Here is a 16,826-nt window from a genome sequence, read left to right as displayed (position 1 = left end):
GCAGGAGACGGCCAATGAGAGGACACCGTTCTGCTGTTAGCTGGCCCTGACTGCAGCAGATCTGGGGAGCCCGGGTTCTGACGCAGAGGTTCGGTGGCACAGTTCAATAGGCGTGACGTAGAGGAAAGTCGGGGATGTGCAAACAAAAGGTGGGGGGGGGGGGACAGGGGACAGACAGAGCCCCATCACTTCCCGCTTCCTTTCATTTCATTTCAGAGGTTGTCTCAGAGCACAGGAGTAATTACTGCTGACATTTCAGAGGGATATATTGCTATTTGGCAGGGGTTACTGTGGGAATGAAACAACCTGAAGGAAGGAGTCAGCCGTTTGGTGGTTCCGAGTTATTAAATAGAGATCACCACCACAGAGCCGCGTTCTCATCTGTATAGTTTCATCCCATCTCTTCACATCGTGTTTTATTAATGCGGAATGAAATGTGGCATATCCACCTGGTTTATGTCATTCAGAGCAGCGTTGGGTATTTGAAGTCCTCATCTGTGCGAGGCCGGATGCACAGCTTCAGCTGATGATGAGGGGTTTTTCTTGCAGAAGCGTTGTACAGAATGATAACTCACCTGAGCAGCAAATGACTCATGAAATGCTAATTAGAAACGATACAGGCATCACTTTAAATTCTAATCCAAACTGATTTAAAGTACTAACGAAATCAACTTTGGACTCACAATTAAAGGCCTTCAAAATTGTTTTTCTCATTCAGTATCAATACAAAAGCAGTTTGGTTCACGCTGAAAACAAGATTTTAGCGAAAGTTGCAACCTTTAACTGACTGGTCACATATCTCTCCAGGCATGATGTCTTTATTGGTGTAGTTTCTTGTTCAAAGAAGAGACAAAAAGGTTATATGAGAAGAATTTTGCAAGAGATTTCGAGCTCTTTTAAAAAAAAAAAAAAAATTTAAATCATTAATAACAGCCGCTTAATTTAAAAGCAAGTACCTCCTCTCTCAGTTAAGTTTGAAAGTTTTAGTCTCTCCCATTGTTGTGGAGGGATTTTGGCCTACTCTTCTTTACAGTGTTGCTTCACTTCAATGAGGTTTGCAAGCATTTGTTTATCCACAGCTCTCTTAAGGTCCTGCTACATTAACGGGGTTAAAGTGTGGACTTTGATTGTGCCATTGCAACACCTTGATTCTTGTCTTTTCCAGCCATGCTGCTGTAGAACGGCTGCTCGGCCAAGTGTTAGCTTTAAGAGAGATGGCCTCACACATTTGACTCTAGAATACTTTGGTATACAAAGTGTCTGTGAAGGTTCTCAGTCATCCAGGTCATCATAGTCTAAGGAGCTTGGAAAGAAAAGTATCTGGACTTTAAGTTTCTTCCTTTCATCTGAGAACTTGAAGAAACTTAAAGAAGTCCAGACGCTTTTCTTTCCAAGCTCCTTGGACTTTGGTACACAGAGGACATCATGGCCGACTCAGTGACGGCACAGTGTCCAGGTCCCGTGGCTGTGTTTGTGCTGATATGGCATGTTTGTTTCTTTGCAAACACGACTCTGTGCATTATCGCCAAGCATTGAGAAGATTCAGAAGTCTTAGGGTTTGTTCGGATGCAACTTTGCAAACCTAAGCTGCGCTGCCATGTTCTTTTTAGAGAAAAGAGGCTTTTTCCTGGAAACCTTTCAAATCAGACCATACATGTTCAGTCTCTTTCTAACTGTACTGTCATGAAATCTAACATTTAACATAACTGAGGCCTGTAGAGTCTTGGGTTTTTTGTAGTTTCTCTGAGCACTGGCTGGTCTGACCTTGGGGTGAATTCACCGAGACATCCACTGCTGGGAAGGTTGGCAACAAGCTTTAATGTTCACCGCTCCTGAATAATCTCTTTCTGTTCAGAATGTTTGGAAAAGGTCTTCTGTAGATGAGCCAGACAGCTTCCTTAAGGTCATTGATGATATTTTTCCACCTTAATCAGTTTATCAAATGCAGTTGATTAGCAGCACTTGGATGCCACTCACCCTCATTTTAAGGCCCGCTAAGAACCACATGATGTTTATTATATCCTGATATGTAAAACCTTACATACCCATGTGGAAGAAGACCAGTCAGTCACTAGTGTCAGCCTGCCCCCTTCTGGATGTTTCACAAGCAACACATGAGCGCCTGCATAAGAAGGCAAAGTAGGTAATAAATGAGCTTCACTTGCTGATTTAAAATGCCAACATACTTTATTTAAATCAGCTGTTGGTGAGCGAAGAAGATCATTTATTTCTTATGATATCAGCACAGAGGTCTGTGATGTTTAACACAAACTCCGACATGGTCTTTGTCTTACTGGGTTTACAGGTAAGAGGCTGGGAATGACATCAGCTGTAGTGGATGCACATTAAGCCACTGACACTCATCATCTGCTTTAAAGCACAGGTGTCAACCTAATTTCACTTTGCTCTTAAGTGGGCTAGAGCCAATGTAAATGTCATAAATGTCTGTACTAGATTGTGGAAAAACAGAAACTCCCTGTTAGTTAATTGTTTATGTATTACTTATTACCACTGGTGAAGTGTGAGCACCCATGGAGGAAGTCTTTATCATTAATAAAAGCTTTAAAACCTAGGAAAATACAGTCTCAAATGTCTGCCCTCCTGCATGTTTTCCGAAGTCGTCCAGCGGACCAGATTGGAGTCTCTGGTGGGCTATTTCTGACCCCAAGACCTGATGTTTGACACACCTGTTTTAAAGTGAGACAAGGAACAAGAATAGTTCTCATTTCAGAGGGATTTTTTTTTTTTTTTACTTTTTGTTAATGAATGAATGGGCAGAAAAAATAAACTCGGTCCAAAGTTGAATTCCACACGTAAAAGGCCGTAAACTGTGAGCACATGCATCATAGTTTGTTTTTGTTTTGTTGTTTTTTTTCTCATTTTGCAAACACAGGTAAAAATGCATCTTTACTTGTAGATCTGCATTTGAAATCATGTTGTTAACAGCTGCTTCAGAGGAAAGACTGCAGAGCATCTCCAGTCCTGAACCTAGTGCAGCGAATACATTACAGCTAAAGGTCACTTTCATGCTGAACTCCAGTCAGGAGTACATTATAATGTCATCCCACTGATAAATCAATTTTGCTGTGGGACACTACACCTCCTCAGACGTCAATATAACTGTTTTCACTTGCTCAATTATTTGATAGCATGCTGCGTATATGGGTGTAGGAGGTAAGGGTCTGTTTGTGTATTACTTTCACAGGTTACACAGAAATGTTCATGTTATAGAAAACAAACTGGTCCTCCTTGTGTAAGCAAGCATAAAAACACAACAACAACACTTCCTAGAGACAGGAAGAACCAGCCTCTGGCTCGACAGACGTCCGACTTAACCGGTTAGAGTGAAAGGAAAGAGAGAAGATGAGCTTAGAAACCATACAAACAATGAACACCTAGGTTAGTGTGAGTCACAGTAGCCACACCCAGCTGCTGTTCAAGGCTTTGGCCTGTGAGAGGCCAATCAGAAGAAAGCGAGCTCAAAGGAAGGGCAAAGGGAGCAAAACCAGTCTACTTTAAACTGAAACATCAGCTGTGTGATGCTGGAAGACCTCTGCTTGATGAGCTCAAGCTATGTTCTCGGTCAGGCCTGCTGTCCCTCGCAGAGTCAAGTGATGGCTCAGTCTTATAAGACCTTATGTCATCCATTTGTTCATCTGGATGTATCTGAATGTTTTACATTACTTCATCGATCTTCACAAAAATGCACATGAATCCTGCCTTTACTGCAGCTCAAATCTTCATTTGACACCAGTGCCCCTCACCACAGTTACAGCTCAGCTTTCATAGCTTCCTGCTATTTTGTTGCTTGTCATCAAAAAACAATGAACCATGACTCTTATTCACAAATATAGTGCAGACATGATTAAGTTATCCCTCCACATGACCCACTGTGAGATTATTAGAAAAACATGGATTTCTCCCAGCCAATCAGCAAAGATCAGGTTGTGCGACAGATAGTGACATATTTGCATCTGACCAATCAATAATGGCCTGGAGCATTTCAAACTTCAGTGTTTTTACTGAATTTGGGAAATTTGAGTTTTTTGCTCCTAACCTGCTCCCACACTTGTGGTCGTCACATCAAAGCTACCAGTGGTAAGCTGATGAAAACCACGCATTACATAGTTTAAACGTTATTCTATGGGTGAGCCATACTTGTGTTATTTCTAAAAAACAAACAAACAACTTATTATAAACATAGAATAAGTGGTATGTTGGATGTGTTTTGGTTGTTTTATTTGTTTTATGAGCTTACTTAATAATTTAGTAATTCTATGTTTGTAATTCATTTTGTTTTGATTGAATTTCATATAAGGAAAATAAGGAATACCATCAGTTATAATGCTACTTTTTAGTTCTTGTTATGTATTTACAATTTATCTGTCACTGTACATTGTTTTCTGCAGCTCTATACTTCACTGTTGTTGTTTTCCATCAAATTTGGCTGGATATTGACTCAAAAATGCACTTTTTTTCTTTTGCGGCTGTCTACTTTGCTCTTTTATGGAGGACAGCCCATCAAGTACCATCCGATAGAAAAGCACAACCTGTATTAGGACACATGCACATGCTCATTTCAGTGAATTAAATTAAATCTTTGAAGAAAAGTATAAATGTTGAGACACATTCTTAACATATTACAGCAGCTTTGCCACATACTGTGAAGCAGTTGAGAAAAAAAAGAACTTTTCTGTCACGTATGTGTTACTTTGGTGTAGTATGAAAGACTGGAGGAAGTGTTTATCAGTAAGACAAGCTGTAAAATGTATTAAAATATAGTCCAGTAGGCCAAGTGGGAGTGTTTTGAGGGGCCGATTCTGGCCCCGGGGTCTTATGTTTGACACCCCTGCTGTAGACGTTATAGTGGGGGGGTAAATGTCTTGCTTGATACAGCAGCACTTCCAGGATTGGCCGGCAGATGGCGTGAGTAGTCCAGGTCACAATCAGCGCTCCGGGAAAATATTATCATGAGATGGCCTGAATCAAAACAGAGGACCTTTCATGTATGGCTGTATCCGGGAGGTTATCTTATCTCTGCTCTTTGCTTTCAGTAGGCTAACGTAACATTTATACACTTTTTATGGTTGAGTCGCTGAAACAATCAGGAGCACTTGAACCATGTGGAACGGTTGTATTTTTTCTCCATAAAAGTTGGTGCTTTCCCCGAAAGTGTGGGTTAGACAGCTTTTAAACGGGTCCTTTTTACGTATTTACCACAACCGTCGGACTTTATTTTCTTTTCAGTGTTTGTGTGTCGGCTTTTTTGACCTATATTTCGCCGTAAGTTGGTCGCACACGCGTTAACTGTGACCGCCGTCGTTCGTCGATGACCCAGCCTCTGCTCATTTCCGAAAGCTTACGGAGATTCACCGAGCAGCGACCCAGCCCCTCCCGTCCCCCCCTCTCGTCACCGCTCCAGCGACTCTCCCCTCGGCTCCACTCCGAGGAGGAACCCGGTGCCCCCGGCTGATCGTTTCCAATTACGTTACCCCAAGATGGAGGTCTGCAGATGGCACTGCTAGCGTCAACGACTCCCCGCAACCGTCCGTGTGGCTTTAATGACGCTTTTGTCAGGACAGGAGTGATTGTGTGCCATCTTTTTGTCGATATTTTGGGGGGCTCTACTTGGGAGATACCGAGCTCCAGATTCGGGTTGTGGCAGCCATGAGCTCCGGGGAAGGAGCGGATGAGACCACGAAGGACGCCAGCGACATAGAGGCGTTCTTCAAAACCGGTAAGCCCAGGAAAAGAGTGGGAGAGGTCGGACTGAGCTCCGCGGAGAGCTCTCCTCTGGTCCAGCTCTGTGAGGGACATTTTTTCCTGTCCATGTTGAAAGGTTTGGGGCTCGCACAGTGAAGAATATGGGAGGTTTTAGCCATTGAATTTCATAACTGTCGACATAAATGAAACTCACAATAAATGCCAGTGACCCACACAGCTGCGGGCATCTCCGAAATATGTTCCTTGACTTCCTTTTCTGAGCAGCTGCATCCTATAGCTCAACCAGACTATGGAAAGACAACGCTTGCCGGGTTGCTAATGACCAGAGTTCCATCTCCGGACACCTCGCCTAGATATTGCAGTATTTTAAGAAGTGCAGCACTCCGTGTTACCAACCTCCCGATCCAATAACTTAAAACCACTCACATCGATGTAAACTGACAGCAAAAATAAGTGAAATGGCACAGGCTGGCGTTAGGAGAAATAAAAGAAGGGGGTAAAACAGCAATTGTAAATATGCGTTTTCTATTCAAACGCAGCCTGACTGGTTTGGATTCTGCCGACTTTTGGTTATTGGTGTTAATTAAGCGTTAAAGTGGGACAACTTTAATGTATATTTAGGTTTAAGCTAGCGGAGTAGTTTTAGAGTTTATTAGAAAGAGACATGGAGCCGTACACAGCTGTCCGATAATAGACCCAGGAGCGTGCTTATTCCAACAGCAGCTACCAGTGCTGCTAACCTCAGAGCTAGTGAATCCTGATCAGATTTGGTGAATCCTGTTCGCTAGCTGGTTTAGCTTAGTTAGCCTGGCAGTTAAAGCTGGTTTGTTGGTGGGTGGTTTTTTTTGTGTATTGGGAGGAAACGTATATGAGGAGTGTCCGCTTAGCTTTGGTATTCCGTCAAGTCGGTTTTGTTTGTAGTTTTCCATGCTGTCAAAAAAATAGCACAACGGCGCAAGCTATGTAAACAATACCCGGCGTGGCACGTATAGCCTGGGTGTGCACTGTGCAGGATAAGCTAGTTTTGTAACATGGCTAGCAGAAGCGAAAGCGTCTTTTTCCTCGGTCAAACCTCCGAATGTCAGTGACACACATTTCTCCATGTAACACACACTTTATTATATCAATATAAAGATGTTACCCCGTCGCATGTGCATAATCGCTAGCATTAGCTAAGCAGGCTAATTTGTCAGCGAGGACTGTGTTGAAGTCTTAACACGGGCCTACAGTCATTGCATCGGCTCCAACAATAGCTCATAAAACATGTTAATTCCTGGGGACACTACCGGACGTCTGAGCACAGTGGAATACAGGCCGTACGATTTGATATCACTTTCACGATTTGACACCGTGAAAACGTGACTCAAGGATGGCGTTTGTTATGCATGGCTGTCAGTAAACGTGCAGCATGAAACACACAGTTTGTACAGATAATCACAATATACTCGAATGAAATGCTGAAGGTCTGCCTGCAGTGTTTGTGGGTCTTTCATGTGAAAATCCCGTTGAAAATCCTCTTGCATGTGCTGGATAACCCTTAGCTCGTCTCAGAGGGGCTGCTGATTGAGATCCAGTGCTTGATGTCATGTCTGCAAGTGTCATCATCTAACTCCACTTAAATACACCCCAGTGGTTACTGTTGCACGCTGCAAGTTTGTAAGAGTAACCTGCTGAGAAGCGCTAAAACCATTTCTTCTTAGTGAATCGGTTGTTGGTTGCGTATCATGTGTAATGGTATCTGCAGTTTGTTTGTTTGTTTTCAGGTGCTATGCATTTTAGTACCTGACACAGAAATATACAACAGTGAAGTGTATGAGGAATAAAATGCAGCGGGTGCTAATGTACTCTGCCAAAAATTACTGCATGTTCTACTACAGCATCATGTCTGGTAGATTTTGAAGTACACTTTAGAGGGGCTGTAAACAAGGATGAGAATGCAGCGTATTGACATTCAGCCTCCTCGGCTCCTGTGGTTTTGTGTCTAGTGAGATAATAAGCCACAGAGGGAAGTTTGGTATCCGTATTGAGCTGATCTGATGGCTTCCTCTTAAGGAAAGAGAGGCAAGAAGAGGCATCCTGTAACTCGCTAACGACCGCACTTTGTGTGTTTTTGTTGATGTTGCACAGCTGCAGCCATTCTGCCTCACTGTTAATCGGATCCGTTCCTAATTTATTTATTGTATAATTGAAATTTCTAGATATGCCCCCCACCCCACCCCCTGTTCTTATTACCACAAGCCCATCTGCTCCAGTTTTAATTTATAGTTTAGAAATAGCTCTTTAGTTACCAAAAGAGCTCTTCAGCCTTATATTAACTTTTGTTTCTCTGCGAGAAGCAGTGAGAGCGATAATTAGCTTGTGTTGTGTGTGTGAGCTTGGGGTTGAACATAGCATGGTTTGGGCTGCCTCTGTCGAATTATTAGAACTGAAATTGTTGATACAGTGAGAAGAAATCACACACTCGACGGTCGCGAATGAACATTTCGTGCCATTATCTGCAGCTGGCTTTGTTTAATCGTATGAATATTTTAACACCAGTGTCATTTATATTTCAGGCCAGTCTGTACTTGATGCGTTCAATCAACCTGTCAATGGGCAGAGATTCAAATCCTGCCTGTGTTCAAGCACTAACCTTAAACTTTAGGCGACTATTTCTGATTTTTAACACTATGTGAAGCTAAGAGTGACAAGAGTGTGTATCCGTTTGTGTTAAGGGAAAGTATATCCCTGTTTTTCCTTAGAAATGAGCTGATGTGATACCGATACTAGGCCTCTTGTCTGAAATCGACGGCTGATATTTGTTTATGTCAGTTCAGTTTTCAGAGTTTACTGTAGTTAAGAGCTGAAAGACTTCATGCCCAACAACTGGTCTGTTTTATTGGGGAACTTAATTATTACACAGAAAAATTAAGGAGGTATAAAAACAATATCAAACATCTGTATCCATCCAGACTTTCTTAGTCGGCACATTCTCAGTTTTCCTTACTAAAGCCCACTTTGATCAGGAGTCGGCCGCACCAGAAGTTTAGCTACACTTTTAATCCCTCAAGTATATTTATTTTCGTGAAATGAAGGGCAATTTCAACAATACATCTCGTATATGAATCTGAGTGGAAGATCCTAAAACGAAGGTGAGCCAAGTCGAGTAGGTACTAGTGGAAAGGTTTCAGTGCTCGTGTGTCCGGCACTTACAGGGTTGCTTTCAGCAGGACAGTGATTGACAAGACCACCTACTTTATGAGATCATTCTAGTTATGGATGGAGATTTACTGTAAATGTAACTGGACTGGGTAACAACCTGCGAGCCACGTCCAGTGTGCAGCTCTTTAGGGTATAAGGAAATGCTTATTTGTCTGATATGCTGGTTCACACTGTGCAGTCTCCACTTCCTTGAGCTTTCTCTTTTCTGTCTGATAATAAATGAGCTTTTTCTTATTGTTTCAAACCATTTTTAAATGGAGCATCCCTGTATTGCTGTGAGTCAGCCATGTCTGTAGTGAAACCAGTATTGAAACTAATACAGGCCTCAGCCTACCACTGTCTTTATACAGCCAGCTCGGTGGGAGCTTAAGTGTCACGTTCGGGCTCTCCACCTTTTTTGTTTTGCTGCTGAACTTGTGGGAATCTTGTTCTGACAGGTTTGAGTGTCTCGCCACAGGGCAGGCTATGCTTTTTTTTTTTTTCTTTCCGTCCCCAGCTCCATCCTCATCTCTTTTTTTCCATCCTTTAGCGTTTGTCTTTCCCATGTCTTCTCTCTTTCCTTTCTCGCTTTCCATCCGTCCGTCTGTCTCTCTGCCTGCTGGCTGAGCGTTCATTTGCCGATGTCTGTTTCATGTTTTCCCTCCCTGTTCGTTCATGCTGCGTCGTGTCGGTCCTCTCCGTCCTGATGCAAAATGACAACTAATATTAAAAAAGAAAAATGCTTCCCTGCGTCTCTGTCTATCTCTTTCCTCTCTGTCTCCCAGACTGGAATTAATACCAAGGCCTCAGAGCTGTGATACAGGGAGCTTTGTTGTGGCATGTTGTCAATCCTCAAATTATTCCACTCCGAATGTATCTTTAGCTACACCGACGATGACTCAGAGATTGATTTGGTGTCAGTTTCATACATTTATTACTTGTTGGTAGTGCTGGGGCACCATTCGCAGCGGGAAAATTTACAGTCCTCACTACTGGCCCCTCGTGAATGAACATTTAGAGGCTACAAAGTACCGTTCATAACGTCGGCCTGTGTTTGAATGGACACCAGTGTGTACGTGTGTTTGTGTGCGTCTGTGTGTGCAAGAAATTGAGTGAAACAGACAAGCAGGGAAAGAGGGAGGGAGAAATGTGATCCAGAGTTTGCATTTATGACTCAGGCCCATTCACCCAGGTTGAGATCTCTGCACACGCTCAATGCGAACACACACACACATGCGCTCTCTCTGAGACTAATGGATATTGATCCAGGAGATGGAGACTGATTGAGGTCCCTCAGTGAAGGTTTCCTCCAGGCTTAAAGCTGCCAAGTCAGACGCAGAGCAGAGGCTAAAGCCTAATGCTGCACAAAGCAGATTTCTTTTATCATCCCGTGTTTGTTGGATGGAGGCAAACGAAAGGATTGGTGCATCGCAGATCAATACAGACAAATAAGTCAAGGCTAAGGTTGTTGTCACTTTGTTTTGCTCTTTTAGCCTAGAGCGGCCAAAATCCAAAATAAATGACTAGATGAATTAAACAAAGAAGTGGTATTAATTCTGTTCTTTAATTGATCAAGTTATTAAAATTTAAGTTTATCAGTTTTATTTACTGCATTCATTTGCACAAACTGGTTTATTTTTCTACATTTCTTTCTATTTGCAATTTGAATTTTTATCAATGCAAATCAGCAAATCAATAGTTTGATTTGTAATTGAGGCATCTATTTACTTTCTCTGAGAAATGTTGGAGACTTGTAAGAGGAAGAATTAAATAAAAATGTTGAACTAGCTACAAAAATCTCCTCTGTAAAAACCAACCTAGCATGTAGAGTCATTGGCCACTGTATTAGGGGCACCATTTGCCTTTCGAAATGCCCTAATTCTTTGAGACATAGAGTCAACAAGGTGCTGTAGATATTCCTTAGATTTTGGTTTATGTTGACATTACAGCATCACACAGTTGCTGCACGTCCATGTTGGGAATCTCTCATTCCATCAGATCTCTATGATTGAGATCTGGTGGCTGTGGAGCCCATTTGAGTACAGTGAACGCCCTTTCATTTTCATGAAACCAGTTTGAGGTGATTTGAGCTTTGTGACTGTGGGTACTAGGGCTGCCACAAACGATTATTTTGATAGTCGACTAGTCACCAATTATTTTTGCGATTAGTCGACTAATCAGATCATCATCCATTGGACGTACAGCGTACAGCTTATTGCACCAGCAGCATCTGGTCTTATATAACTATCATTAGCTTACAGCTTGAAGTGTTTGTGCTAACTAAAAATAAAGACAAGATGGTATTTTATTAATTTTTAATGAAATTTGCAGATTGTTTCGGTGAAGTTTAATAAACTCCTTGCTTTCTAAAATATAACAGGACACCGGAGTATATTATCCAGCGTCTCAAACTTCTGATGATCAGCTGTCTGCTTGAAGTTTATTTAGCTGTGCAAAAACTATAACTTTAATCTTAGCCAAACCGATTTACTCAGGAACAAATAAAATACTAAAGAAAGCCAAACAATAACATTTTAAGTTATCTAAGTGACTTATATATCATGTTTAACCTGAGTAGCGAAAGACAGTGGTGGGTTTGAAAACGATTTGCCGGGAGTCCGGTGTTCTCACGGCTCTAGTTAGCCTTGCCCCCGCCTAGCTAACGAGCTAGTGGGTAACAGACGTCTCCGAAAACGTCGGAGAGCTTTTGAAAATATGCGGTGTCTTGATAAACTGAGCAGATATTTGAGGTTTACACAGCTACATTCTCGCCTGAAAATATGTTAAACGTTTATTTTGTGACCCAGAAAGAATAATAAGAATAATATTAAAACTAACTAGCTGCCGCCATTGTTGACAACTGCGCTGGGCTGCGCTATGAATTCTGGGACACAGCTTCTTCTTCTTCGGGGTTTAACGGCAGCTGGCATCCTTGTACATGCAGTGCTGCCATCTTCTGTTTCAGTCCGTTATTACACCCTTAAATCCTACTACTCATTCCTGCGTCCTTTGTGATCTTACAAAGCTTCAAACGATGCGTCGACTATTAAATTAGTCGTCGACGATTTTAATAGTCGACATAATCGTGACTAGTCGACTAATCGTGGCAGCCCTAGTGGGTACACAGTGGGCATAAAGGGATGGACATGTTCAGCAAGGTGTGACGTTAGAATGATGCACAACTGGTATCAAAGTCTGCCTAGAAAATATCTCATCATCACCACGCCGAACCACTAATACAGGATGGGTCCATGGGTTCACGTTGTTCTGACCCTACCATCCAAATGTTCCAGCAGAAATTTTAGCTCTTGAAACCAGACAACATTTTTCCAGTCTGTTGTTGGCTAATCTTGGTGAACTTGTGCCGGTTAGAGCCCCAGCTTCCTGCTCTTAGATGACAGGAGAACAGGCCAGTGTGGTCTTCTGCTGCTGTATCTGCTTCAAGGTTCAGCATGTTGTTGGTGCATAGAAGCTCTTCTGCACACCTTGCTTGTAACAAGTTGCTATTTGAGTTACTGTTCTCTTCCTATCATCTCCAAGGAGTCCTCCATTTGCCTCTGACCTCTGGCATCGACAGGGCATTTTCATTCAGAACTGCTGCTCACTGGATATTTTCTCTTTTCCGGAACATTCTCTGTAAACCCTAGAGATGGTTGTGTGGGAAAATCCCAGCAGATCAGCAGTTCCTGAAATACTCAGACCAACCCATCTGGCACCAACAACCGTGCCACGTTCAAAGTCACTTAAAAGTCACTGCTGAAGTCCCTCATTCTGGTTTGAACTACAGCAGGTCCTGCTGACTTTGTCTACAAGCCAACGCATAGAGTTGCTACCACATGATTGGCTGATGAGATATTTGCATTAACGAGCAGTTAAACAGGCATATACTTTAACCTGTTTTTTTTTTTTTCTTATTCTTTGTTTTAATAATAAGTGTTTGCATTAAACAGCTATAACCTGCCAAATATCAGGTAATAGGACAGTAAGGGGCAAATGCAGACATGACAAGCTTGCATCCTGAAGATGGCAAAGGTGTGTTGTGTATGGCTGTACTGTTTAATTCAGTCAGAATTCATTAAATGTTTCAGAATATAGAAATCAGTGCGTTTGAAACCCAAATGTTGAGATGCTCCGTCTGAGTAATCAAGTGGAACTCGTCTCTGCACTCGGGCATCACGTGGTTCGCAGTACTCTTTGTGAAACCAGTAGTCACTGTTCTCTGTCAATGGCGTTTCACGCTAACTCACACGAGCACTTTCTCCCAATTTGTTGTTCCCACTGACCCCCGTCATTTGTGTTGGTATTGTCACGGCGTGCTACATTCTGCCTTGCTTCACTACACAGGGTGGCTGTTTTTCGTTTTACTCAGGCACACATGAGAATCAGGTAGTCGACGCATCTCAAAGTAACCACGCAGAAGAGAGTAAAAAGGGCAGAGTAAATGGGAGCCAGCTGGAGGGAAAGATGATGGTTATGAGAGTTAAAGCTTTTATTTGCCGAAGCAGCTTCAATCAAAAGCAAATGGATGGTTGAGTAAAAAGCCTTTTTGAAAAGGGCCGGAGATTAGGCTAAAACACAAGGATAAAAAAAAGCCTCTTTCTGCTTGAACTGTTCTCTTTATTGTGGCATTAAAAATGTAATGTTTCACTTAGAAAGGCATTCATCCCTTAAAATGAAGCACTAATATAACGCGGAGCACATGGCAACAAGACCAGCAGCTCAGGCACTTGGAAACCATTAGTGCTGCAGAGAGGGGCGCAAACGTCTTTACACGTGGATAAGGATGGAAATTTCAAGGGATTTCATCAACATATAAAAATTTTTATATCTGGTGCTAAAACTACAACAAATAATATCACTGAGAGCCATATGTGATCGCTTTTGTGCCAGCATTTGCTTCATGTCCCAAATAAGAAATAACCCCTGTGATATACTCGTGTTTTTGCTCAGAAAATGCTGAGAATCAGCCAGCTAGCAAAATTTGGCTTAAATAATTTAAAGTGCTTACATTTCCCATGAGTAGCTAAGTAAACACATAATCTTTTTCACCCCTTGTAACAGGTGCAGGCGCATTAAATTTTAAAGGCATTTTGCAGAGCAAGCCAGACCCCCTAAATCTGCTCTGAGGTCAGTTTGAGAGGAAGGCTAATATTTTGTTCGTTTGTTTGTTTGTTTTTTGTGGGAGGGTTTTGTTTTGTTTAAACTGTAATCTGTTGAAAGCTGAGGCGTTATCGTCAAAGTTTTGGTAAATGATTAACAGGTTGCGAAAGCCATCCTAACATCAAACAGTCGTCTTAACAATCACAACGCAGACACATAAAAGCAGCTAATCTCACACCAGCAAGGACGGCAAAGAGAAAGTAAATTAACGCTGAGAAGAAGAGGGAGAAAGTGCACTTTAGGGTTGGACAATTTGTTAAGTATTTTCAGCCAGCCTTCATCAGTCCAGCAATCCACCCCTAAAAATTGGCTGGATTAGGTTGCTTTTAGCTATCTGGAAGAAGCAGAAGAAGAATCTAGCTGCGAATCAAGAGCGTGAAGAGAGCCTGTGAGCTCAGAGAGTTGTTTAAATGGACACTTTGGGAGGCGCTTCATTTCCAAAATATAAAAAAATCAAATAATTTTGGCCAACTGGTCACTATAGGTCCATGCCTCTGGTTTTAGCATGAGGTTGCTAAACACACAGCTGTGGTTGTCAGCTTGGCTCTTAACATCTGTGGGTAAACTTTCTGCCCAACTGGCACATTGCATCATCCCGCTCAAGGCATTTGCCGCTCATCTGTGTATCGTATCACAGGCTCGTAAAGACCGGTCATCTGGTTCAGTGTCGGAATGACGTGTTCTAGTGTGCCAACTCAAGATTTGCTCCCCCGCCATCTTTTTAGCATTTTTTTATTCTGGTCGAATTTGAATTAATGTCATGAGATGAACCAAGAGGTGACTTTCTAATGGTCGTCTTGTCTTAACTGTACCAAGTTTATCAATTACGAGCAAATAGATTGAAGGGAAAAAAAGGGAGAACTTTATGAGATTATAACCAACTGATCAGCAATTTTAAAATGCAGTCCAGAAAGGAGATTAGACGCACAATTCTCCTGTGCCAAATGGATAAATGGATATTGGGAAATATCATAGTAACAGACAAAGAGGGAAAGATTATTGTTTGACCTGAAAGACTTGGGGTCCACTGCAGAAACGATCGGAAAACCCGACTCACAGATGACTGGCTGGACTATAAAGGCTGTAATTTTTCAATCAGAAGGCAGTGAGTGAAGCCATCAAGAGCCACGAAGTAGAACAAACAGCGTCACTTGATTTGTTTGTAGCCTAAAGGAGAAATGATGTCAGTGTGAACTTTTAGTTGTACACAGTAATATAATACCTAAACTCGAACAAAAAGCCTTAGATTTCTTTTCAGAGGGAACAACGCTCACTTCCTCAACAGTCAAATGCAGATAAACTAGTTTTGTACGTCTTCAGATGTGCCATACATGCCAATGCAAAATGTTCTGCAGGAGCTTACCAATCAGGGAGGACTAGTTCTGGAAATCTTTAAGTAGGGGGGGGGGGGTGTTTCTGTATATGTGCAGTGAAGTTATGTTCCAGATGTGTGCAGTGCTTTATGCTGAACGATTAAACTGTACAGATGTATTTCTATGTGATGTGTTAGGCAGCCGAGCAGTGTGACAGTGTGATGATGTGAGCTCTAACAGCATTAGGCATTTTAGAGGTGAGAGTTCATTGGATTACACACGCTGACCTAATCCAATCTGGCGTTTTATTCTCTGGGATTACACTGTGTGTGCGTGCGTGCGCGTATGTGGCGCACATAGAGGTGGAGCAAAGGGTGGATTTGGTGTGAGTCTGTGTGTGTGGGTTTGGTGCACATAGGGGTGGAGCAAATCTGTGTGAGTCACCACCCACAGTTACACACGCACAGAGGAGGTGTGTAGAGTTAAACAAACATAATGTGGTGATTTGTAAATGTTAGCAGTGCCAAGCTAGCTGTATCCCTTTGCTTCCAGGTGCTTGTTTGTGGGTTTCAGTGGTATGAGAGTAGTTATCATCATCTGCTTAAGAAAATGAATACAGTTTTGCACATATATACATAAAAATTGGCAAAACTTTAAAGGGGTCCTACCAAGCTAATTTTCAGCTTTTTTTTTCTCTTGGAGTGTTAGAGTAGCTTTGCATGATTGACAGTTCAAAATAACCTCTATTTATTTTATACTGGGGCCTGGTTTATCCTGGACTGGAGGTTGCTTGTTCTCACTGGTAAAATTGGTTGCAAAGAGGTGCACAACTCTTGACTGAAAGCCTCCTTGCAATTGCTTTGGTCAGTAGCGGATTGTTGCAGTTGTTGGTACAGATCTATTTATCTGCAAACTCTCGCCACCTGCTCCCCAAGTGGTAGTGAAACTGAGAACAGTTTGATAAAAACCAAGAACAGAGACGGTTGCCTTAAAAGTAAAAGTTGCACAACTTTTACTTCTAAGAAAAATGTTGTCTCCGTTTCTGGATGAATGAATGCTGATTGGTCAGCTGGTTATGGATTTACAGCAGGATATACTCCATACTGATGGCACCGTTTTCTAACGATACTCTAGAAACACTGTTGCATCACACCATTTTTTTTATATGTGTAAAACAAGCAGCTGCTTGTTTTGCTCAGAGGTGCCCGCTATCAGGTGGCTACTAGTGGAGATCATCTCCGGGTACTGGCTTTGTGCATAAAATCAAAAGAGCAGATGCCATAAAGCGGCTTGTAGTGCTGTGATGTTGTTAATAATTTACAGTCAAAGCTGTAAAAAGTCTAAAAATTAAAATACATCCATTATCTCTGCCCCATCTATTAAAAACATACAGATATTTGTTTAAAAGTGTTTCCTGCAGCTGCATAGCCCTGTCATTCTGGGCTGTCT

The 16,826-nt window shown here is 42.0% G+C and overlaps 1 protein-coding gene across 11 annotated transcripts in view; it reads left to right on the top strand.

The window, feature by feature from the left end:
- Positions 1 to 5,113: 5,113 nt before the first annotated feature.
- The window catches only part of LOC147304661 (triple functional domain protein), an 82,768-nt gene continuing 71,055 nt past the window's right edge, over positions 5,114 to 16,826 (top strand). For 3 of the 11 annotated variants that reach the window (XM_086281119.1, XM_086281116.1, XM_086281113.1), the window contains exon 1: positions 5,118 to 5,737. In XM_086281119.1, coding sequence (XP_086137245.1) covers positions 5,668 to 5,737 — 70 coding nt within the window. In that variant the 5' untranslated portion in view covers positions 5,118 to 5,667. Of the gene's footprint in view, positions 5,738 to 16,826 lie in introns of all 11 variants that reach the window. The other 8 variants (XM_086281110.1, XM_086281108.1, XM_086281109.1 and 5 more) reach the window with 5 other exon arrangements.

Source organism: Aulonocara sp. 'chitande type north' Nkhata Bay, linkage group LG22 (genome assembly GCF_057382095.1).
Source record: "Aulonocara sp. 'chitande type north' Nkhata Bay isolate Kocher_YH1m ecotype deep benthic linkage group LG22, A_spYH_male_GT1.1, whole genome shotgun sequence".
Lineage (NCBI taxonomy): Eukaryota > Metazoa > Chordata > Actinopteri > Cichliformes > Cichlidae > Aulonocara > Aulonocara sp. 'chitande type north' Nkhata Bay.
Note: the sequence above shows the minus strand (reverse complement) of the source record. Positions and strands in the feature narration are given on the sequence as shown.